This window comes from Oncorhynchus mykiss, chromosome 9 (genome assembly GCF_013265735.2).
Source record: "Oncorhynchus mykiss isolate Arlee chromosome 9, USDA_OmykA_1.1, whole genome shotgun sequence".
NCBI classification, from domain to species: domain Eukaryota; kingdom Metazoa; phylum Chordata; class Actinopteri; order Salmoniformes; family Salmonidae; genus Oncorhynchus; species Oncorhynchus mykiss.
Genome location: NC_048573.1, coordinates 71,697,861 through 71,723,441, shown reverse-complemented (window position 1 = coordinate 71,723,441; position 25,581 = coordinate 71,697,861). Strand labels below are relative to the sequence as shown.

General features: G+C 46.7%; 1 protein-coding gene across 1 annotated transcript in view; it reads right to left on the bottom strand.

The window, feature by feature from the left end:
• Window positions 1–19,673, bottom strand: part of LOC110531270 (sodium-dependent neutral amino acid transporter SLC6A17) — a 60,858-nt gene extending 41,185 nt beyond the window's left edge. Inside the window, exons 1-2 of the mRNA XM_036988923.1 lie at window positions 19,425–19,673; window positions 7,954–8,364 (exon numbers count right to left, since the gene is read on the bottom strand). Coding sequence (XP_036844818.1) covers window positions 7,954–8,251 — 298 coding nt within the window. The 5' untranslated portion in view covers window positions 8,252–8,364; window positions 19,425–19,673. The remainder of the gene's footprint in view (window positions 1–7,953; window positions 8,365–19,424) is intronic.
• Window positions 19,674–25,581: the final 5,908 nt, after the last annotated feature.

Genomic DNA, 25,581 nt, shown 5'->3' with positions numbered 1-25,581 from the left:
TCCATGACTACTTCAACAGGGATGGTTCACAACTGGGAGGGGCTCCATGACTACTTCTTCAGGGATGGTTGCGAACTACTTCTTCAGGGATGGATGAGAACTGGGGGGGGGGCCTCCATGACTACTTCAACAGGGATGGTTGAGAACTGGGGGGGGGGCTCCATGACTACTTCTTCAGGGATGGATGAGAACTGGGGGGGGGGGGGCTCCATGACTACTTCATCAGGGATGGATGAGAACTGGGGGGGGCTCCATGACTACTTCTTCAGGGATGGATGAGAACTGGGTGGGGTCTCCATGACTACTTCTTCAGGGATGGATGAGAACTGGGGGGGGGGGGGGCTCCATGACTACTTCATCAGGGATGGATGAGAACTGTGGGGGGGGGGGGGCTCCATGACTACTTCTTCAGGGATGGATGAGAACTGGGGGGGGGGGGGGCTCCATGACTACTTCTTCAGGGATGGATGAGAACTGGGGGGGGGGGGGGCTCCATGACTACTTCTTCAGGGATGGATGAGAACTGGGGGGGGGGCTCCATGACTACTTCTTCAGGGATGGATGAGAACTGGGGGGGGGGGGCTTCATGACTACTTCATCAGGGATGGATGAGAACTGGGGGGGGGGGGGCTCCATGACTACTTCTTCAGGGATGGATGAGAACTGGGGGGGGGGGGGCTCCATGACTACTTCAATAGGGATGGTTGAGAACTGGTGGGGGGGGGGGGGCTCCATGACTACTTCATCAGGGATGGATGAGAACTGGGGGGGGGGTCTCTATGACTACTTCAACAGGGATGGATGAGAACTGGGGTGGGGGGGGGGCTCCATGACTACTTCATCAGGGATGGATGAGAACTGGGGGGTGGGGCTCCATGACTACTTCATCAGGGATGGATGAGAACTGGGGGGGGGGGGCTCCATGACTACTTCAACAGGGATGGATGAGACCTGGAGGGGAGGCTCCATGACTACTTCTTCAGGGATGGATGAGAACTGGGGGGGGGGGGGGGGGCTCCATGACTACTTCATCAGGGATGGATGAGAACTGGGGGGGTTGGGGGGCTCCATGACTACTTCATCAGGGATGGAATGAGAACTGGGGGGGGGGCTCCATGACTACTTCAACAGGGATGGTTCACAACTGGGAGGGGCTCCATGACTACTTCTTCAGGGATGGTTGCGAACTACTTCTTCAGGGATGGATGAGAACTGGGGGGGGGGCCTCCATGACTACTTCAACAGGGATGGTTGAGAACTGGGGGGGGGGGCTCCATGACTACTTCTTCAGGGATGGATGAGAACTGGGGGGGGGGGGGCTCCATGACTACTTCATCAGGGATGGATGAGAACTGGGGGGGGCTCCATGACTACTTCTTCAGGGATGGATGAGAACTGGGTGGGGTCTCCATGACTACTTCTTCAGGGATGGATGAGAACTGGGGGGGGGGGGGGCTCCATGACTACTTCATCAGGGATGGATGAGAACTGTGGGGGGGGGGGGGCTCCATGACTACTTCTTCAGGGATGGATGAGAACTGGGGGGGGGGGGGGCTCCATGACTACTTCTTCAGGGATGGATGAGAACTGGGGGGGGGGGGGGGCTCCATGACTACTTCTTCAGGGATGGATGAGAACTGGGGGGGGGGCTCCATGACTACTTCATCAGGGATGGATGAGAACTGTGGGGGGGGGGGGGGCTCCATGACTACTTCTTCAGGGATGGATGAGAACTGGGGGGGGGGGGGGGGGCTCCATGACTACTTCTTCAGGGATGGATGAGAACTGGGGGGGGGGGGGGGGCTCCATGACTACTTCTTCAGGGATGGATGAGAACTGGGGGGGGGGGGGGGGGCTCCATGACTACTTCATCAGGGATGGATGAGAACTGGGGGGGGGGGGGGTGGGCTCCATGACTACTTCAACAGGGATGGATGAGAACGGGGGGGGGGACTCCATGACTACTTCAACAGGGATGGATGAGACCTGGAGGGGAGGCTCCATGACTACTTCTTCAGGGATGGATGAGAACTGGGGGGGGGGGGGGCTCCATGACTCCTTCATCAGGGATGGATGAGAACTGGGGGGGTTGGGGGGCACCATGACTACTTCATCAGGGATGGAATGAGAACTGGGGGGGGGGCTCCATGACTACTTCAACAGGGATGGATGAGAACTGGGGGGGGGGGGGGGCTCCATGACTACTTCAACAGGGATGGTTCACAACTGGGAGGGGCTCCATGACTACTTCTTCAGGGATGGTTGCGAACTGGGGGGGGGGGGGGCTCCATGACTACTTCTTCAGGGATGGATGAGAACTGGGGGGGGGCTCCATGACTACTTCTTCAGGGATGGATGAGAACTGGGGGGGGGGGGGGGGCTCCATGACTACTTCTTCAGGGATGGATGAGAACTGGGGGGGGGGGGCTCCATGACTACTTCTTCAGGGATGGATGAGAACTGGGGGGGGGGCTCCATGACTACTTCTTCAGGGATGGATGAGAACTGGGGGGGGGGGCTCCATGACTACTTCTTCAGGGATGGATGAGAACTGGGGGGGGGGGGGGCTCCATGACTACTTCATCAGGGATGGATGAGAACTGGGGGGGGGGGGGGCTCCATGACTACTTCTTCAGGGATGGATGAGAACTGGGGGGGGGGGCTCCATGACTACTTCAACAGGGATGGTTGAGAACTGGTGGGGGGGGGGGGGGGCTCCATGACTACTTCATCAGGGATGGATGAGAACTGGGGGGGGGGGGGGCTCTATGACTACTTCAACAGGGATGGATGAGAACTGGGGTGGGGGGGGGGCTCCAAGACTACTTCATCAGGGATGGATGAGAACTGGGGGGGGGGGCTCCATGACTACTTCATCAGGGATGGATGAGAACTGGGGGGGGGGGGCTCCATGACTACTTCAACAGGGATGGATGAGACCTGGAGGGGAGGCTCCATGACTACTTCTTCAGGGATGGATGAGAACTGGGGGGGGGGGGGGGGGGGCTCCATGACTACTTCATCAGGGATGGATGAGAACTGGGGGGGGGGCTCCATGACTACTTCAACAGGGATGGTTCACAACTGGGAGGGGCTCCATGACTACTTCTTCAGGGATGGTTGCGAACTACTTCTTCAGGGATGGATGAGAACTGGGGGGGGGGCCTCCATGACTACTTCAACAGGGATGGTTGAGAACTGGGGGGGGGGCTCCATGACTACTTCTTCAGGGATGGATGAGAACTGGGGGGGGGGGGGGCTCCATGACTACTTCATCAGGGATGGATGAGAACTGGGGGGGGCTCCATGACTACTTCTTCAGGGATGGATGAGAACTGGGTGGGGTCTCCATGACTACTTCTTCAGGGATGGATGAGAACTGGGGGGGGGGGGGGCTCCATGACTACTTCATCAGGGATGGATGAGAACTGTGGGGGGGGGGGGGCTCCATGACTACTTCTTCAGGGATGGATGAGAACTGGGGGGGGGGGGGCTCCATGACTACTTCTTCAGGGATGGATGAGAACTGGGGGGGGGGGGGGGCTCCATGACTACTTCTTCAGGGATGGATGAGAACTGGGGGGGGGGCTCCATGACTACTTCATCAGGGATGGATGAGAACTGTGGGGGGGGGGGCTCCATGACTACTTCTTCAGGGATGGATGAGAACTGGGGGGGGGGGGGGGGCTCCATGACTACTTCTTCAGGGATGGATGAGAACTGGGGGGGGGGGGGGGGCTCCATGACTACTTCTTCAGGGATGGATGAGAACTGGGGGGGGGGGGGGCTCCATGACTACTTCATCAGGGATGGATGAGAACTGGGGGGGGGGGGGGTGGGCTCCATGACTACTTCAACAGGGATGGATGAGAACTGGGGGGGGGACTCCATGACTACTTCAACAGGGATGGATGAGACCTGGAGGGGAGGCTCCATGACTACTTCTTCAGGGATGGATGAGAACTGGGGGGGGGGGGGGGCTCCATGACTCCTTCATCAGGGATGGATGAGAACTGGGGGGGTTGGGGGGCTCCATGACTACTTCATCAGGGATGGAATGAGAACTGGGGGGGGGGCTCCATGACTACTTCAACAGGGATGGATGAGAACTGGGGGGGGGGGGGGGGGGGCTCCATGACTACTTCAACAGGGATGGTTCACAACTGGGAGGGGCTCCATGACTACTTCTTCAGGGATGGTTGCGAACTGGGGGGGGGGGGGGGCTCCATGACTACTTCTTCAGGGATGGATGAGAACTGGGGGGGGGCTCCATGACTACTTCTTCAGGGATGGATGAGAACTGGGGGGGGGGGGGGGGCTCCATGACTACTTCTTCAGGGATGGATGAGAACTGGGGGGGGGGGGGGGGGCTCCATGACTACTTCTTCAGGGATGGATGAGAACTGGGGGGGGGGGCTCCATGACTACTTCTTCAGGGATGGATGAGAACTGGGGGGGGGGGGCTCCATGACTACTTCTTCAGGGATGGATGAGAACTGGGGGGGGGGGGGCTCCATGACTACTTCATCAGGGATGGATGAGAACTGGGGGGGGGGGGGCTCCATGACTACTTCTTCAGGGATGGATGAGAACTGGGGGGGGGGGCTCCATGACTACTTCAACAGGGATGGTTGAGAACTGGGGGGGGGGAGCTCCATGACTACTTCATCAGGGATGGATGAGAACTGGGGGGGGGGCTCCATGACTACTTCTTCAGGGATGGATGAGAACTGGGGGGGGGGGGGCTCCATGACTACTTCTTCAGGGATGGATGAGAACTGGGGGGGGGGGGGGCTCCATGACTACTTCATCAGGGATGGATGAGAACTGGGGGCGGGGGGCTCCATGACTACTTCTTCAGGGATGGATGAGAACTGGGGGGGGGGCTCCATGACTACTTCAACAGGGATGGATGAGAACTGGAGGGGGGGGCTCCATGACTACTTCTTCAGGGATGGATGAGAACTGGGGGGGGGGCTCCATGACTACTTCTTCAGGGATGGATGAGAACTGGGGGGGGGGGGGGCTCCATGACTACTTCATCAGGGATGGATGAGAACTGGGGGGGGGGGGCTCCATGACTACTTCATCAGGGATGGATGAGAACTGGGGGGGGGGGGGGGGGCTCCATGCCTACTTCAACAGGGATGGATGAGAACTGGGGGGGGGGGGGGGGGCTCTATGACTACTTCAACAGGGATGGATGAGAACTGGGGTGGGGGGGGGGGGGGCTCCATGACTACTTCAACAGGGATGGATGAGAACTGGGGGGGGGGGGGGGGGGCTCCATGACTACTTCAACAGGGATGGTTCACAACTTGGAGGGGCTCCATGACTACTTCATCAGGGATGGATGAGAACTGGGGGGGGGGGGTGGGCTCCATGACTACTTCAACAGGGATGGATGAGAACTGGGGGGGGGGGGGGGGCTCCATGACTACTTCAACAGGGATGGTTCACAACTGGGAGGGGCTCAGTTGGGGGGGGGGGGGGGGGGGGCTCCATGACTACTTCAACAGGGATGGATGAGAACTGGGGGGGGGGGGGGGGGGCTCCATGACTACTTCAACAGGGATGGTTCACAACTTGGAGGGGCTCCATGACTACTTCATCAGGGATGGATGAGAACTGGGGGGGGGGGGTGGGCTCCATGACTACTTCAACAGGGATGGATGAGAACTGGGGGGGGGGGGGGGGCTCCATGACTACTTCAACAGGGATGGTTCACAACTGGGAGGGGCTCAGTTGGGGGGGGGGGGGGGGGGGGCTCCATGACTACTTATTCAGTGATTGTTGCGAACTGGGGGGGGGGGGGGGGGGGGGGGGGCTCCATGACTACTTCTTCAGGGATGGTTGCGAACTGGGGGGGGGGGGGGGGCTCCATGTTGCATGGTACCATAGTATGACTGCTTCATTGTCCTCCAAGCAAATAGTGTCACTGTCACATTACAGAGAAAATACATCTGCAGCATTTAAGCTAATATCGCTCTCATTTCCTGAATGCCAAGTGCAGTTTATTGCAGATAGATATACTAGGGTACTATAGTACTAAGGTATACTAGGGTATTATAGTACTAGTGTATACTAGGGTACTATAGTACTAGTGTATACTAGGGTACTATAGTACTAGTGTATACTAGGGTACTATAGTACTAGTGTATACTAGGGTACTATAGTACTAGGGTATACTAGGGTACTATAGTACTAGTGTATACTAGGGTACTATAGTACTAGGGTATACTAGGGTACTATAGTACTAGGGTATACTAGGGTACTATAGTACTAGGGTATACTAGGGTACTATAGTACTAATATAGCCTAGGGCAGTATACCAGTGATGGCATTAGTTCATACACGCTCTAACCACTAGGCTACCTGCCGCCCCATCTCAAGACATCCCTTTAAATACGATGTACCTTTAAGGTGAAATTTTATATATATATATATATATATATATATATATATATCAAGAGAACGGGTTCAGAATATTATGTAGGGATCGATAACAGAAAGCTAAATATATGAATGTTCGTCTTCTGTTCAGTACCAACAGGTGATTAAAAAATGCACTGATCTTGTTTGATTGTTCAGGTTTAGGAAAGTACTTCTGAATCATTAAAAAAAACTGTTTTGGAGAGCCTTAAGCATGAAAAAAAAAAGAAAACTAAGGTTTGATTCATTCTGAAAATTGCCACATTCAGTTCTTCAACCCATGGTAATGTTGGAAGATTAGTGTACATAGAATTATAATAGGGGGAATAGTGTGCAATTCGTAGGCTATACCCTCGTCTACCGCCTGCACTAACCATGGAACTGTGTGATGTCACAGCCAAGTATTGCACCATCAGTCAGGTTCCAACTAACAGTTGGTCAGGGGCGGCAGGTAGCCTAGTGGTTAGCACGTCGGGCCAATAACCCGAAAGTTTACTGGATCGAATCCCTGAGTTGACAAGGTAAAAATCTGTCATTCTGCCCCTGAACAAGGCAGTTAACCCATTGTTCCCTGGTAGGCTGTCACTGTAAAATAAGAATTAGTTCTCAACTGACTTGCCTAGTTAAATAAAGATTAAATTTAAACAATAAATTGGCAGTTGGCGATACTGACAGCGAATAATATTCAACAGGAAACAGGAAACAGGAACCTCTCACACTGTCATTACCACCTGCTCTCCACTGTTGTAGGAGCCCTGAGAGGCTGATCCTATGGCAACATGTGATCCTGTCACGACTCCTACCGACGGTTGCTCCCCTTCCTGTTCGGGTGGCGCTCGGCGCTCGTCGTCACCGGCCTACTAGCTGCCACTGATCCCTTTTCCCCCCTTTCTGTTCATTGGTTTCACCTGTGTTCATTTTAGGCTGATTGGTCTGGCTTTATTTACCAGCATTAAAAGGTATAGCTCTACTACGTTACAGATCCACAGCACATTAAGTCATGATAGAAGCATATTTTCCACCTGCTAAATTGGGTCCTGTCACCCAATATTAGCCATAAGAGCTGGAGGGTTATCTTTTACTATGTCTGAACCCTGATTGTGAACGTCATCATCATCATCATCATCATCGTCATCCTCATCCTCATCATCGTCATCATCATCCTCATCCTCATCATCGTCATCATCATCGTCATCATCATCATCATCATCATCCTCATCATCATCATCATCATCATCATCATCATCCTCATCATCATCATCATCCTCATCATCATCCTCATCATCGTCATCCTCATCATCATCATCCTCATCATCATCCTCATCATCATCATCCTCATCCTCATCATCATCCTCATCATCGTCATCATCATCCTCATCCTCATCCTCATCATCGTCATCATCATCATCATCGTCATCATCATCATTATAACACAGTTCACTTAGGTCAAATAAAGATACACTGGGTTCTCCCCATTATTCCCCACCAGAGACTACAGTACCCAGAATCTCCAGTACCCACCTCCTCCATTCTTCTGACACAGGTAAGGGAACCTCCAGACGTTGCCCAAGCCTACAGAAAACCCAACCTGGGCCAGGATATACTGCAGCTTGCTGTTCCAGGCCGGCCTCCCCTCCTCGTCCCCTGGAGAAGGCAGCAGGCCCTTGCCCATGGCTGGCTGGGCCCCGGGGCTGAGACCCATACTCATCCGGCTGCTCTTATAGTCCAGGGGCTCGGCCAGGGTCAGGAGGTCCGCCACTGACTCAGTGACTGGATCACTGTGAGGGAGTCCCAAGGTCACCTTGCTGTTCTTAAGCATGGTGACGGTGGGTGGTAGGAGTCTGACGGGTCAGAGGTCAGAGATGTTCAGAGGGTCGAATCCACAGAGATGTGAAGAAGGACGCAGTTGGGGTACGCTGCTTTGTCCAGAATCTGTGAAGAGAAAGGTTTAGAGATGGTTACTGAATAAACTGTGTTATCTACAAGACCAAGGTGAAAATATGTTATTTCCAGCCAGCCAGCCAGCCAACCAGCCAGCCAGCCAGCCAGCGAGCCAGCCAGCCAGCCAGCCAGGGTCCTTCACTTTTCTTCCTCAGAGGACTGTTGGTTTAGCCCAACAGCTGATGGAGAAAGCCTGTGCTAAGTAGACTGAGTAGAGGACCAGCGCACGCAAGATCTGGTCCTGAGTTCTGGCACCACGGCACACAGTTCTGGCACCACGGCAGACAGCTCTGGCACCACAACAGACAGCAGAATGAGTTCTGGCACCACGGCACACAGTTCTGGCACCACAGCACACAGCTCTGGCACCACGGCAGACAGCTCTGGCACCACAGCTGACATCATACTGAGTTCTGGCACCACAACAGACAGTTCTGGCACCACAGCTGACAGTTCTGTCACCACAACAACTGACAGCAGAATGAGTTCTGGCACCACAACAGCAGACAACAGACAGTAGACAGGCAGTCCCAAGTGCAACAGAGGTGGAGCTGTGAAGCTTGTCTGAGACCTGAAAACGTGCGTAAGCTCCTCCGGCTAATGCCTAGGCTTTACTCAGCAGGCTAACACAGTCGAAGCCACACAATGTTTGAATGGGCTTAAATACTTTAAATTGACATGAAATACTTGACATTTAAATGAAACAGCCAATAATGGGACGACAAGAACATCAACGGATTAAAATGCCAAGCAACAACTAAGCCAAGAGATAGGACCTCAGATGGGGCATATATCTTGAAAGTCATATTATCAGACTTTGAGGTAAACTTTCTGAGCTGTTTCAGTGACTGCCTCTAAAGACATCACCTGTCGGACGGCAGGCAGGTCTGTTTGATCTAAACGGAGGCCATTGAAGCTGTGAGGGTCAAGAGACCAGCTAGACGACATAATTAAACATGGTCTCTCATGTGCAGCAGGGAGGGAGTTCTCACTGAGACGGCCACCCAGAGACCAGTCCAACTGCACTCTGTCTGCACGTAACATCACATTCCTTAGCTAGAACAATCTCCTGCAGTCACGACATGCTGCTTTCACATACTCCTCAGTGGACTCCGTCAGTATTCAATAAACCATGGCTCTACCCTTGGTTCTCACACACTCAGTACTCAACACCTCTTGACTTCTTCCAGAGAATAGATATTAGAGACAAATCAAGGCTTTGTCCCAAATGACATCCTAATCCATGTATAGTGCACTACTTCTGACCCCAGTCCTATGGGCCCTGGTCAAAAGTAGTGCACTATATAGGGTGCCATTTGGGGACTTAGACAATACTGTATGTATCTCTGAAGTCTACAGCACTTCATCACATAGTCATCAGTTTAGTCTCCATCTCACTGTGGAAGCCTATACACAGTACATTGTAATTGGTTTAAAAAAATAGTTGGTAATAGTTGGTAACAAAATGTTCAAAGTCTCCAGGAGATGTGCATCCCAAATGGCACCCTAACACTGCATACAATAACCTGTTTCCCAGTGTGCACATGTACAGTACCAGTATAAGGTCTGGAAACACCTACTCATTCAAGGGTTTTTCTTTATTTTTTACGATTTTCTACATTGTAGACTAGTAGTCAAGGCATCTAAACTATGAAATAACACATATGGAATCATGTAGTAACCAAAAAAGTGTTAAAAGAATCAAAATATATTTTATGTTTTCGATTCTTCAAAGTAGGCACCCTTTGCCTTGATGACAGCTTTGCACACTGTTGGCATTATCTCAACCAGCTTCATGAGGAATGCTTTTCCAACAGTCTTGAAGGAGTTCCCACATATGCTGAGCACTTGTTGGCTGCTTTTCCTTCACTCTGCAGTCCAACTCATCCCAAACCATCTCAACTGGGTTGAGGTCGGGTGATTGTGGAGGAGAGGTCATCTAATGCAGCACTCCATCACTCTCCTTCTTGGTCAAATAGCCCTTACACAGCCTGGAGGTGTGTTTTGGGTCATTGTCTTGTTGTAAAACAAATGATAGTCCCAGTAAGTGCAAACCAGATTGGATGGCGTATCGCTGCAGAATGCTGTGGTAGCCATGCTGGTTAAGTGTGCTGTGAATTCTAAATAAATTACAGACAGTGTCACCAGCAAAGCACCCCTACACCATCACACCTCCTCCTCCATGCTTCACTGTGGGAACCACACATGCGGAAAACATCCGTTCACCTGCTCAGCGTCACACAAAGACACGGCGGTTGGAACCAAAAATCGCAAATTTGAGCTCATCAGACCAAAGAACAGATTTCCACTGGTCTAATGTCCATTGCTCGTGTTTCTTGGCCCAAGCAAGTGTCTTCTTCGTATTGGTGTCCTTTAGTAGTAGTGTCTTCTTCGTATTGGTGTCCTTTAGTAGTGGTTTCTTATTCTTATTGGTGTCCTTTAGTAGTGGTTTCTTTGCAGAAATTCGAACATTAATGCCTGATTCACGCAGTCTCCTCTGAACAGTTGATGTTGAGATGTGTCTGTTACTTGAACTAGCTTAGGTTGAATATTTTAATGCTGTTAATTTGCTGATGGTCCAAATATGTTACACAAACGAGTGGTGAGAATATCATGCATAAAATTTTCTTTGTCATGCCTCAGGAAGAACAGTCCACCATGTACTGAATGTAGGTCAGTCAGCTGAGATGAAGGTACACAGAGCGAGAAGTCCCATAATGACATGTACTGACTGTAGGTCAGTCAGCTGAGATGAAGCTACACAGACAGCGAGTAGTCCCATAAAGACATGTACTGACTGCAGGTCAGTCAGCTGAGATGAAGCTACACAGACAGCGAGTAGTCCCATAAAGACATGTACTGACTGCAGGTCAGTCAACTGAGATGAAGCTACACAGACAGCGAGTAGTCCCATAAAGACATGTACTGACTGCAGGTCAGTCAGCTGAGATGAAGCTACACAGACAACTAGTAGTCCCATACAGACATGTACTGACAGTAACATTGTTCTACATCTTACAATATTCTCAAGGATTTATATATATATAACCACTGCTAATACACCACACTGACTCAGATGCAGCTGCACATCGGTATTGGAATGAAAGAAACAGGCATAAGTTGTCGTCGGACACCGCGCACGAAGAGAGCAAAGGAACAGGGAAATCAAATAGTGAAGCCGGCGTCACCAGAGACAGGTTACTTTATAAATGTAAACCAATCCATACATTTTAAATACAATACTTGAGTTTTGAAAAGTTGAGACTTGTTCCACAGATTTTAGTGTGCTTTAATGAGATTTGAGATTCCAGTATTGCTTATTGAGATTCCAGTGTTCTTTATTGAGATTCCAGTGTTCTTTATTGAGATTCCAGTGTTCTTTATTGAGATTCCAGTGTTCTTTATTGAGATTCCAGTGTTCTTTATTGAGATTCCAGTGTTCTTTATTGAGATTCCAGTGTTCTTTATTGAGATTCCAGTGTTGTTTATTGAGATTCCAGTGTTGCTTATTGAGATTCCAGTGTTGTTTATTGAGATTCCAGTATTGCTTATTGAGATTCCAGTGTTGTTTATTGAGATTCCAGTATTGCTTATTGAGATTCCAGTGTTCTTTATTGAGATTCCAGTGTTCTTTATTGAGATTCCAGTGTTCTTTATTGAGATTCCAGTGTTGTTTATTGAGATTCCAGTGTTGCTTATTGAGATTCCAGTGTTGTTTATTGAGATTCCAGTATTGCTTATTGAGATTCCAGTATTGCTTATTGAGATTCCAGTGTTGTTTATTGAGATTCCAGTATTGCTTATTGAGATTCCAGTGTTGTTTATTGAGATTCCAGTATTGCTTATTGAGATTCCAGTGTTGCTTATTGAGATTCCAGTGCTCTTTATTGAGATTCCAGTGTTCTTTATTGAGATTTGAGATTCCAGTATTGCTTATTGTGATTCCAGTGTTGTTTATTGAGATTCCAGTATTGCTTATTGAGATTCCAGTGTTCTTTATTGAGATTCCAGTGTTCTTTATTGAGATTCCAGTGTTCTTTATTGAGATTCCAGTGTTGTTTATTGAGATTCCAGTGTTGCTTATTGAGATTCCAGTGTTGTTTATTGAGATTCCAGTATTGCTTATTGAGATTCCAGTGTTCTTTATTGAGATTCCAGTGTTCTTTATTGAGATTCCAGTGTTCTCTATTGAGATTCCATTGTTGCTTATTGAGATTCCAGTGTTCTTTATTGAGATTCCAGTGTTGTTTATTGAGATTCCAGTGTTGTTTATTGTGATTCCAGTGTTGTTTATTGAGATTCCAGTGTTGCTTATTGAGATTCCAGTGTTGTTTATTGAGATTCCAGTGTTGTTTATTGAGATTCCAGTATTGGTGATTGAGATTCCAGTGTTGTTTAATGGCAAAATAACTTGTCTCCTATAATTTTACAGAATCTGGAAAATCAGAATCTGGAAAGTCAGTCCAAAAATAACTCTCTGCTAAAGAGAAGCAGCGTTTTGCTGGTGCTACTGAAGACATGATGTCTGATGTGGAGACAGAATCAGAGGAGATGGATTCCTTTTGAAGAACTTCCCCACCCTGACACTTCCTTGAGTTTGAGGGCCTGATTGCATCAGCAGACCGGAGAAGAAGGGCCTTTCGGGGAGAAAAAGCCCCTACCCAGAACATCTGATTATGCAATAGACCACAGACAATCACATGCACCTTAAGAGACGATTTTCACTGACTCTTCACACCTGCTTCTAAACAAAATTTTTGCACCTACTCTCACTCACTAACCAACTTACATATTCACAGCTTGAACATCACCCTCTTCTTCTAAATATTCTTATAAATGTGTTGATATTGTGTATTTTATTATAAATGTGTTGATATTGTGTATTTTCTTATAAATGTGAGGGCATTGTGTTTTTTTTTTATAAATGTGTTGATATTGTGTCTTTTTTGATGAATATGTATTGCACTGTTGAGGAGAGCTTGCAATATTAGTTTTGTTTTATTTCCTTACTTAGTTTGATAAAAAAATGTCTTATGTTATACACTTTTTTTTTTTTTAAATTTATATTATTTCCTTAGAGATATTTTATTTAATAATTTGTTTGACTTTTTAACACTTGTTATTTTCTTTGGGGGGGGGGTTAATAATATATATTTTTGAATTTTTATTAACTATGTCTTGGCTTATCTTGTATACTTTATTTGCCAAATAAAATTTTGCTATTGCTACTGCTATTTTGTTCCGTTACAGTCTTATTCTAAAACGGATTAAGTACATGTGTTCCTCATCAATGTACACACAATACCCCATAATGACATCACAATACCCCATAATGACATCACAATACCCCATAATGACATCACAATACCCCATAATGACAAAGTGAAAACAGGTGCCTTATTTACATAAGTATTCAGACCTTTTGCTATATGACTCGAAATTGAGCTCAGGTGCATCCTGTTTCCATTGATCATCCTTGAGATGTTTTCTACAACTTGATTGGAGTCCACCTGTGGTAAATTCAAATGATTGGACCTGATTTGGAAAGGCACACACCTGTTTATATAAGGTCCCACAGTTGACAGTGCATGTCAGAGCAAAAACCAAGCCATGAGGTCAAATTAATTGTCCATAGAGCTCCGAGACAGGATTGTGTCAAGGCACAGACCTGGGGAAGGGTACCAAAAAATGTCTGCAGCGTTGAAGGTCCCCAAGAACACAGTGGCCTTCATAATTTTTAAATGGAAGAAATTTGGAACCACCAAGATTCTTCCTAGAGCTGGCCGCCCGGGCAAATTGAGCAATCGGGGGAGAAGGGCCTTGGTCAGGGAGGTGACCAAGTACGTGAAGGTCACTCTGACAGAGCTCCAGAGTTCCTCTGTGGAGATGATAGAACCTTTGCAAAAATGTCCAAAAACCTGTTTTTGCAATGTCATTATGGGGTATTGTGTGTAAATTGATGAGGAAAAAAACACAATTTAATCAAGGTGTAATCATTAGTTCAACAGTTGCAAACAAGAGTTTCTATTGGACAAATTCAGGTATGTTGATCCCCGTTTTGTTCCGTTTGCTTACGTTTAAGAATTTTTTCAACGGAATCAGCGGAATGAATACAACCCTGATCACCCGTTAACACAGTTCACTTTCATAGCAGCCATGTTGTATTCCTTCTCACATCAATGCGCTCTCCTCCTCTCACCTCTTCCCTTCACTTGTGGACTTCAATGCACAACGCATCAGCTGTATGTGACCAGGCGAAAAAAAACTTTAGAAGCCAAACCGCTACACACAGCCTATGTTGTTCTCGCCATGTTAGCTAAAGGAACGTCATAGTCACCTAATAGAACTAACAAGTTAGTAAACTCACTACAATCATGCAGCAACGTTACAGTGTACAGTCAGTAAGCAGTTACACTGGCAGGCCCCGGTGGCAATAAATTAGTAATACCAAACGTTTCCCTTGACTTGGAAGAGTTCCAGTGTTGTGTTGGATAGTCATAGCCAGTCAGCTAACATTTGAGCAGGATGTTTCATTAGGTTGAACTAGCTAGCTGCATTTGCTAGTGAAGTAAGTGAAACTGAAAGTGACTAAATAAATACGAAATCTCTATCTCTATTTCTTTCGAGCTTCTCCTTCATTTTGGAAGAAATTAATTTGTTTAATACTGTTCAACTATTGTCTTTCTCTTTGTTTGAGTCAACAACTCATCACATTTTATGAGCTGCAGTGTTAGCTAGCTGTAGCTTATGCTTTCAGAACTAGATTCATTATCTGATCCTTTGATTGCGTGGACAACATGTCAGTTCATGCTACAAGAGCTCTGATAGGTTGGAGGACGTCCTCCGGAAGTTGTCATAATTACTGTGGAAGTCTATGGAAAGAGGTGAGAACCATGTGCCTCCTAGGTTTTGTAATGAAGTCAATGTACCCAGAGGAGGACGGAAGCTAGCTGTCCTCCGGCTACACCATGGTGCTACCCTACAGAGTGCTGTTGAGGCTACTGTAGACCTTCTTCGCAAAATGTGTTTTTATAAATTATTTGGTGACATGTGAATATATTTTGTGTGGTTTTATATAAAAATTATTACTTTTTAAATGTTTAAAAACATTTATTTTTATGAAATTCACTGAGGAGGATGGTCATCCCCTTCCTCCTCTGAGGAACCTCCACTGATAATTTAAGAATGGTGGCATTTCTACAGGTCAAATGACTGGATGGATCCTTGGTAGGCAATGGTTGGTATAAAATGGTTCTTCCTGTTAAATTTCAATCTCATCCCTGCACCATCCAACCTCTCATAATTTCTTCTCCCATTCTCTTATCTTCCTCTCACTATCTCACATAATGACAGCTCATAAAAGACAGCTGCCAATCACATGAAGTCACTGTGACAAGATAGGAGTGAACTAGCCTTACGCTGCCAGACATCACACCGTCATAACTGGGGTCGAGGCTAAGAACGCATTAATGTTAGGACCAATGGCATGATGGGTGATGTCAAATCAAATCAAATGTTATTTGTCACATGCTTCGTAAACAAGCTTTAGACTACAAGTGAAATGCTTACTTATGGGCCCTTGCCAAAAATGCAGAGAGAAAAACAAGAAATAATAGAAAAATAAAATTCATGAAATTGTTTTTCACCCTCTTTTCCCCCCGAAATATCATACTTACATAAGTATTCAGACCTTTTACTAAGTACTTTGTTGAAGCACCTTTGGCAGCGATTACAGCCTAGAGTCTTCTTGGGTATGACACTACAACCTTGGCACACCAGTATTTGGGGAGTTTCTCCCATTCTTCTCTGCAGATCCTCTCAAGCTCTTTCAAGTTGGATGGGGAGAGTTGCTGCACAGCTATTTTCAGGTCTCTCCAGAGATGTTTGATCGAGTTCAAGTCCGGGCTCTGGCTGGGCCACTCATGGACATTCAGAGACTTGTCCCGAGAGAACAGTCTATGACTAGGGTGCCTGGAGTCTTTGGCAATTTTTAAGGCCTTCCTCTGACACCGCATGGTATAGAGGTCCTGGATGGCACGAAGCTTAGCCCCAGTGATGTACTGGGCCATTCGCACTACCCTCTTTAGTGCCTTGCGGTCTAAGGCCGAGCAGTTGCCATACCAGGCAGTGATGTAGCCAGTCAGGATGCTCTCAATGGTGCAGCTGTAGAACCTTTTGAGGATCTGAGGACCCATGCAAAATCTTTTCAGTCTTGTGAGGGTGAATAGGTTTTGTCTTGCCCTCTTTACGACTTTCTTGGTGTGCTTGGACCATGTTAGTTCGTTGGTGATGTGGACACCAAGGAACTTGAAGCTCTCAACCTGCTCCACTACAGCTCCATCAATGAATGGGGGCGTGGCTCGGCCCTCTTTTTCCTGTAGTCCACACTAATCTCCTTTGTCTTGATCACGTTGAGGGAGAGGTTGTTGTCCTGGCACCACACGGCCAGGTCTCTGACCTCCTCCCTGTAGGCTGTCTCATTGTTGTCGGTGATCAGGCCTACCACTGTTGTGTCATCTGCAAATGTAATGATGGTGCTGGAGTCGTTCCTGGCCGTGCAGTCATGAGGGAACAGGGAGTACAGGAGGGGACTGAGCACGCACCCCTGAGGGGCTCCAGTGTTGAGGATAAGCATGGCAGACGTGTTGCTACCTACCCTTACCAACTGGGAGCGGCCCGTCAGGAAGTCCAGGATCCAGTTGCAGAGGGAGGTGTTGAGATACTTAGCTTAGTGATGAGTTTTGAGGACACTATGGTGTTGAACCCTGAGCTGTATTCAATGAATAGCATTCTCACATAGGTGTTCCTTTTTCCAGGTGGGAATGGGCAGTGTGGAGTGCAATAGAGATTGCATCATCTGTGGATCTGTTGGGGCGGTATGCAAATTAGAGTGGGTCTAGGGTTTCTGGGGTGATTGTGTTGATGTGAGCCATGACCAGCCTTTCAAAGCACTTCGTGGCTACAGATGTGAGTGCTACGGGTCGGTAGTCATTTAGGCAGGTTACCTTAGTGTTCTTGGGCACATGGACTATGGTGGTCTGCCTTGTACTGAGGAGTGCCTTCCGTCTGGCCACTCTACCATAAAGGCCTAATTGGTGGAGTGCTGCAGAGATGGTTGTCCTTCTGGAAAGTTATCCCATCTACACCAAGGAACTCTGGAGCTTTGTCAGTGAACATCGGGTTCTTGTTCACCTCCATGACCAAGGCTTTTGTCCCCCGATGGCCGGGCGGCCAGCTCTAGGAAGAGGCTTGGTGGTTCCAAATTTCTTCCATTTAAGAATGACTGAGGACACTGTTCTTAGGGACCTTCAATGCTACATAAATGTTTTGGTACCCTTTGGATCCTTGTCCAATCATTTGAATTTACCCCAGGTGGACTCCAATAAAGTTGTAGAAACATCTCAAGGATGATCAATAGAAACAGGATGCACCTGATCTCAATTTCAATTCTCATAGCACAGGGTCTGAATACTTATGTAAATACTGTATTTCTGTTTATGTTTTGTATTTTTTTGTGGCAAAAATGTATTTTTTAAATGTAAAACATCACTTTGTTATTATGGGGTATTGTGTGTAGATTGCTGAGGATTATTATTTTTTAATCCATTTTAGACAAGTCTGTAACGTAACAAAATGTGGAAAAGTCAAGGGGTCTGAATACTTTCCGAAGGCACTTATAGTCATAAATATGGCATCAAAATGTTGAGAATCGGATCTCCACCCTAGCTGATCATTGTATGCAGCTTGTTCTGATTGTAGAGTAATGAAACAGGCAGGGAAATTGAGCTTGTCTGTGGTGGTCGGTGAACCCTCAACCTTCTGGCTCGTAGCCCTGCGTGGCATTGACTGTGCCACAAAAGCAAAAGCTGAAGTGACAATGTCGATATCCACATTTATAAACACAGGGTTGCTCCAGTTGTTGTAGTTGTGGTCGTAAACATTATTTTTAGTTAATTATATGACAGGGAGGGTGTTCAATTCATTTTACAGTACAAGGGGAGGGTCATGTGAAAATATATGTCACTTTGGGGGATGGGGAGGGTGCATTTGTTTTTGGATGACACCTTGAGTTGGACCAGCCCCTCCCCCACGGTAAATTTCGATCTGTCCCTTATGTTTACCCTTTATTTAACTAGGCAAGTCAGTTAAGAACTAAATCATATTTTACAATGACGGCCTACCCCGGCCAAACCCTCCCCTAACCTGGACGACTAACCCGGGACAATTGTGTGCCGCCCTGTGGGCCTCCCGATCACGGCCGGTTGTGATACAGCCCGTGATCGAACCAGGGTCTGTAATGTCAAACTCAAAACTACTGGGGAAAAGAATGGCCTTCTCTGAGGACAACAAATTAGTATATTCTATAGAATCTATTATATTCTATTCCTTGTGGTTCCCGAGTCGATTTGGGTTTTTAAAAAAAACGGAGTAAAAATCCCATAGCATCTTGATAAGATAGGTGTGCGTCCTCCAGGCCGAACTGAGAGACATCATCGTCACGTGTCCACGGGCACACTGCGTAATGTGACGCTCCATATAGTGGAATTGGTTTTATTATTGCTTCAAACAGTTCAAAAACCAGATGGAGGAGACACGAATTGTCGCCAAGGTCAAATCAAGAAAAAAACCGAATAGGACATCCACATCCGTGCATCCAAAGTAGAATACTTCCTCAATCACTGACCTGATCACCAAAGACGTTTGATACCTGGCATGAAAGACGCAGACGCGCATCGTAGGCCCATTATCGAACTAAATATTGTAGACCACACCGCAACCTATATGCTATGAGGGCTCATCTCGCACCGAAAAGGGCGAACGGTTTCTATAGGCAAACCTACAGTATAAAATAGCCTAATGCAACAATCATGCAGAAATGCCAACACGTATTATAGTCATATTTGACAGGGTGAGAAATAACGGTTAATTTCCATTTACTGTAACAATGATCTCATTATTGCAGCCTATAGATATGTCATGATGCAATCGAATAACGCGTTTCTAGATGGAAGATGGAAATAAGAATCGTAAAGGCTCAATGCCATTCTTACCTTATTCGCAGTTGAACAACAGTCTATATTTAAATCCCCACGTTCAGTAAGGCAAATATTCACCCATCTCTCCTCTGTGCGCACTGAGATGCGAAATCTCCGAGAGCTCCTTGATGGAAATTGACATGCGGTGAGGCGCGTAAAGTCTGACGCAAACAGACATCCACCGGTTCTCATTGGCAAGTTTAGCGGCTAATAACGGTCACTTTTACACACATTAACGACCATTTGTTTTATTACTTAATCAATACAACAATGATATTGTCTATATTATCACAGTGATAATATAGACACTGCGGGTTTATTCCACGTGGCTGATGTTGGTGGCACAACTCCCACGTATTTAGGGATTACTATGGGGAAGGTTTTTTCCATCACGATGAAACCTGACGCAGGTTTGAGTCATCCTAACTTCTTACGTCAGCAGATGTTTACAAACCTATTTTAAAGCATCTGACTGCAGTATATTCGGTCCTGTGGGAAAATAACAACACAGGTGTTCTGTGTAACCCGCGTGAGTGCTTTCATTGACTAAAAGAGATGATGCCATGTTGTTCGAAGCAGGCATCAAATTGTTTTGTCACAGCTGGTTGAAGTGGAGCAAAACACGCCTTATGATCACAGCTGGTTGAAGTGGAGCAAAACACGCCTTATGATCACAGGTGCAGGGGTCAACCAACATTACGCTATGCTATATGATACTCATTTGGTGTGTGATTTAGCACCCCATCAAACACGTTTGACAGAAAGACAACACATGCTCAATTAGCGCTTGTAAATATGTAATAGGACATTTGCATATCCAAACAGTGTATTTTGTCCAATTACACCTAGCTGTAGGGCGTTGTCTTCTGACAAAGAAACATTCAAATTAATGAGCAAATATATTGTTCACATCATCGTTATTACTGGTAATTGCACGTTATAGATATGGTTACTGTATAGTGAGACATCACTGCCATTTTAAACATGCTGTGGCATACCATGATGTGTTGTATTTCTGTGTAATATGTTGTCACAACAACATCACATGTGTCTTTCGGGCTATTTCTTTATTGCCTCCACTGTCCTCCTGAGTTATTTTGACCATCCATTTTATGGCACAGTCATTTTTCTTTTTTTTGACATCAGGGATTTATTCTGACCTTGGCCCTATCTATCTAGCCCTGCTCTGTTGAGACTATTTATTACACTGTATATGGCATGTTACAGCCCCGCTCTGTTGAGACCAGTGGAGGCTCCTCAGAGGAGGAAGGGAGGACCATCCTCCTCAGTGAATTTCATAAAACACTTTTTAGATTAAACTATGCTAAATATAAAAACTTGTCACCAAATAATTTATTAAAAACACACTATTATGCAAATAAGGTTTACAGTAGCCTCCGCAGCATTCTGTTGGGGTAGCACCATGGTGTAGCCGGAGGACAGCTAGCTTCCGTCCTCCTCTGGGTACATTGACTTCAATACAAAACCTAGGAGGCTCATGGTTCTCACCCCCTTCCATAGACTTACACGGTAATTATGTCAACTTCCGGAGGACATCCTCCAACCTATCAGAGCTCTTGCAGCATGAACTGACATGTTGTCCACCCAATCAAAGGATCAGAGAATGAATCGAGTTCTGAAAGCATAAGCTACAGATAGCTAGCACTCAGTGCATAAAATATGGTGAGTAGTTGACGCAAAGAGAGAGAAAGACAATAGTTGAACAGTTTTGAACAAATTAATTTCTTCCAAAATGAAGGAGAAGCAAGAGTGTCATTTTTTTTAAACTTTCAGTTTCACCTACTTAGCTAACAAATGCAGCTAGCTAGTTTAGCTTACTGAAACACCCTGCTCAAACAGAGGGATGCTATGTTAGCTAGCTGGCTATGACTATCCAATACAACACTGGAACTCTTCCAAGTCAAGGTAAACGTTTGGTGAGGAGGATGGTCCTCCCCTTCATCCTGTGAGGAGGCTCCACTGGTGTATTATGGGTAAACACCTGAAACGTAAATCCATTCTCCTACTGTCTTTTCTCTTTCTTCGGAGATAACAAACACAGAGATCAGCCTTTTGTAGGGCATCCTCTGGATATCCTACCCGCTACAACCGTATCGCTGGGTACCCCAACCCCTAGGCAGGCAGCAGTGTGTGAGACAGCAGCCGTAAAAACTTCAAACAGTCTGGATATCCCCAGTTTAGAACAGTGGAAGTTTGACTGCTGTCCTAAGCAGATGTGTTGTCGAATGACTAAAACAAGTTCAACTGGGCTGAAAGATTAGGGAGATGTTATTAAACTGTCACATCCTGACCTTAGTTCCTTTTTTATGTCTCTATTTTAGGTTGGTCAGGGTGTGAGTTGGGGTGGGCGTTCTATGTGTTGTTCTATGTTTTTCTATTTCTGTGTTTGGCCTGGTATAGTTCCCAGCTGTTTATCGTTGTCTCTGACTGAGAACCATACTTAGGCAGCCTGTTTTCCCACTATGATTTGTGGGTAGTTGTTTTCTGTCTCTGTGTCTGCACCAGACAGAACTGTTTCGTTTTCGTTCGTTCTCCTTGATGGACGCGTACCACACTGCATATTGGTCCAATCCTTCCTACTCCACCTCAGAAGAGGAGGAAAACCGTTACATGAACCATGTACTATTATTAGAGCTGATGACGGGAGAGAACGCATTCCTGAAGAATATAAATAGACCACACATTATTACATTTCAGATGCTAAATTTAGACGTTATTAATGAGTGTTTTTCCAGGAACAATGCTGTACAGTTAATATGCTGTTTATTGCAGCAAAAACATTCATGCAAATCCAGGAGCAAAGGTCAAAATGAAGGCTGTAGGCTGCGGATGTGTCACGGTCGTGTATTTACGCATTCAGTCTAGTCTATGTCTGTCAGTATCAGAACGTGTGAAACGCTGCGTGTTTGGTTTTGTGAAAGAGAGGAGGTGTTGCTGATTAAGACCCTGTCATCTCTGATGATGGGTTGGCTTGTCTATGCTTATCTCTCTCTCTCTCTCTCTCTCTCTCTCTCTGTCTCTGTCTATCTCGCTCTGTCTCTCTCTCTGTCTCTCTCTCTGTCTCTGTCTCTCTCTATCTCGCTCTGTCTCTCTCTCGCTCTGTCTCTCTCTCTTTTTCTCTCTCTCTCGCTCTGTCTCTCTCTCTTGCTCTGTCTCTGTCTCTCTCTCTTGCTCTGTCTATCTCTCTCCATCTCTCTGTCTCTCTCTCTCTCCCCCTCTCTCTCTCTCTCTCTCTCTCTCTCTCTCTTCCTCTCTACCCTCCTCCCTCGCTCCCTGCCCTCCTCCCCCTACCCTCAGAAGCTAGAGCTGGAAGCATGGTGGAGCATCCTCAGCCTATAGCATGGTGGAGCATCCTCAGCCTATAGCATGGTGGAACATCCTCAGCCTATAGCATGGTGGAGCATCCTCAGCCTACAGCATGGTGGAGCATCCTCAGCCTATAGCATGGTGAAGCATCCTCAGCCTATAGCATGGTGGAGCATCCTCAGCCTATAGCATGGTGGAACATCCTCAGCCTATAGCATGGTGGAGCATCCTCAGCCTACAACATGGTGGAGCATCCTCAGCCTATAGCATGGTGGAGCATCCTCAGCCTATAGCATGGTGGAACATCCTCAGCCTATAGCATAGTGGAGCATCCTCAGCCTATAGCATGGTGGAGCATCCTCAGCCTATAGCATGGTGGAGCATCCTCAGCCTATAGCATGGTGGAACATTCTCAGCCTATAGCATGGTGGAACATCCTCAGCCTATAGCATGGTGGAGCATCCTCAGCCTATAGCATGGTGGAGCATCCTCAGCCTATAGCATGGTGGAACATCCTCAGCCTATAGCATGGTGGAGCATCCTCAGCCTATAGCATGGTGAAGCATCCTCAGCCTATAGCATGGTGGAACATCCTCAGCCTATAGCATGGTGGAGCATCCTCAGCCTATAGCATGGTGGAGCATCCTCAGCCTATAGCATGGTGGAGCATCCTCAGCCTATAGCATGGTGGAGCATCCTCAGCCTATAGCATGGTGGAGCATCCTCAGCCTATAGCATGGTGGATGTGTGTGTCATAGCCCTTTATTATCCTCTGTGCAACACGAGGCAATGTGTGAATGAACACACACACACACACAAACACAATACACACACACACACACACAAACACAATACACACACACACACACACACACACACACACACACACACACACAAACACAATACACACACACACACACACAATACACAGTAAGCTTGCTGCGGTATGCCTGCCTGTCCGCCCGCCCGCACGCCCGCCTGCTTACTTCCATTCACTCATGTGGCTCACTTTCCAAGGGCTCGGCTGCTGGGATCAGTCGCTATGGCAACGGTAGATCAAATGATAGTCACTAACTGTGTTCTAACACCTTCGCAGCTTATGGCCTCTGGGCTTAATGCAGCGAGGCTGTGAATGAATGTCCAGCCATGAGTAAATCCGGTAGATACCAGAGAAAGATGACAGGCATTTCAGACTAAAATGTCTGCTACAGGGGGAGGGGGGGGGGGGGGGGGGGGGGGGTTAAAAACAGGGTGGGCAGGGTGGAGATTATAACAGAACATGGTCAAGATGTCAAAAAATTATATATATATATTTTTTTACATGACACGGGCAATAACTCTGCTTCAGTAATACTCTTCCTCCATTGCCAGCGTTGGGTTTAGCCTTCATCATCCTCAGACACAACAAGATGGTGTCATTTTTCCTGCAGGAATATTAATATAAAGCCAACTGGCATTTACTCCTGAGGTGCTGACTTGCTGCACCCTCGACAACTACTGTGATTATTATTTGACCCTGCTGGTCATTTATGAACATTTGAACATCTTGGCCATGTTCTGTTATAATCTCCACCCGGCACAGCCAGAAGAGGACTGGCCACCCCTCATAGCCTGGTTCCTCTCTAGGTTTCTTCCTAGGTTCTGGCCTTTCTAGGGAGTTTTTCCTAGCCACCGTGCTTCTACACCTGCATTGCTTGCTGTTTGGGGTTTTAGGCTGGGTTTCTGTACAGCACTTTGAGATATCAGCTGATGTAAGAAGGACTATATAAATATATTTGATTTGATTAGATTATAATTATTGCAACAACAACAAAAACAACAACAACAAAAAACATGAAAGTCTAGGTAAATATAAATGTTTTATTTCAAATATGATCAAATCTACATAATAAACCTAATAAACCACAATCCGGTCATCAGACATGCGCAAACACAGTGGACATCAGATTGAGATTTCTCCAGAGAAGCAGCATGGCATCCATAGATAATAAAGTGGCGGTCCGTATGCTGGTTTGACCATGACGCCTGCCTGACCTGCTAATGCAGTAATAACGGTCCATAAATTCAGACAGATTACAAGGAATAAACACCAAAGACATTAAAGGGAGCATGCATACCCTAGGCTGAATCACAACAGGCCATGATTGGGAGCCCCGTGGGTGCGGTGCACAATTGGCCCCAACGTCGTCCGGGTTAGGGGAGGATTTGGCCAGGGGGTAGGCCGTCATTTTAAATAATATTTTTTTCTCAACTGACTTGTCTAGTTAAATAAAGGTTAAATAAATGTTGATATTTTTTTAAAATAAAGAAATACAAAAATCTTCCACACACTGTTAAAAGCAGAAGCTCTACTGATGCAGTCATGTGAGTGTAATAAGAATGTTACGTTCCCCTGTTTCTGTGTTGTGGGTTTGTGTATATGTCACGCCCTGACCTTAGTTATCCTTGTTTTCTTTATTATGTTGGTTAGGTCAGGGTGTGACAAGGGTGGTTTGTTTAGTTTTGTATTGTCTAGGGTTTTTTTTTCTAGTCTAGGTGTTTAAATGTCTATGGTTGCCTAGATTGGTTCTCAATCAGAGGCAGCTGTTTATCGTTGTCTCTGATTGGGGACCATATTTAGGTAGCCATATTCCTTGGGTTATTTTGTGGGTTGTTATTCTATGTTTAGTTGCCTGTTCTGCACTAGCCATATTGCGTCACGGTTCGTTTAGTTAGTTTTGTTCAGTGTTCGTTCTTCTATTAAATAAGTATGTTCGCTTACCACCCTGAGCCTTGGTCTCCTCTTTATGACGACCGTGACAGTATATGTACGTGTGTATTTCAGGAAATGGCTTCCTGGATTCCC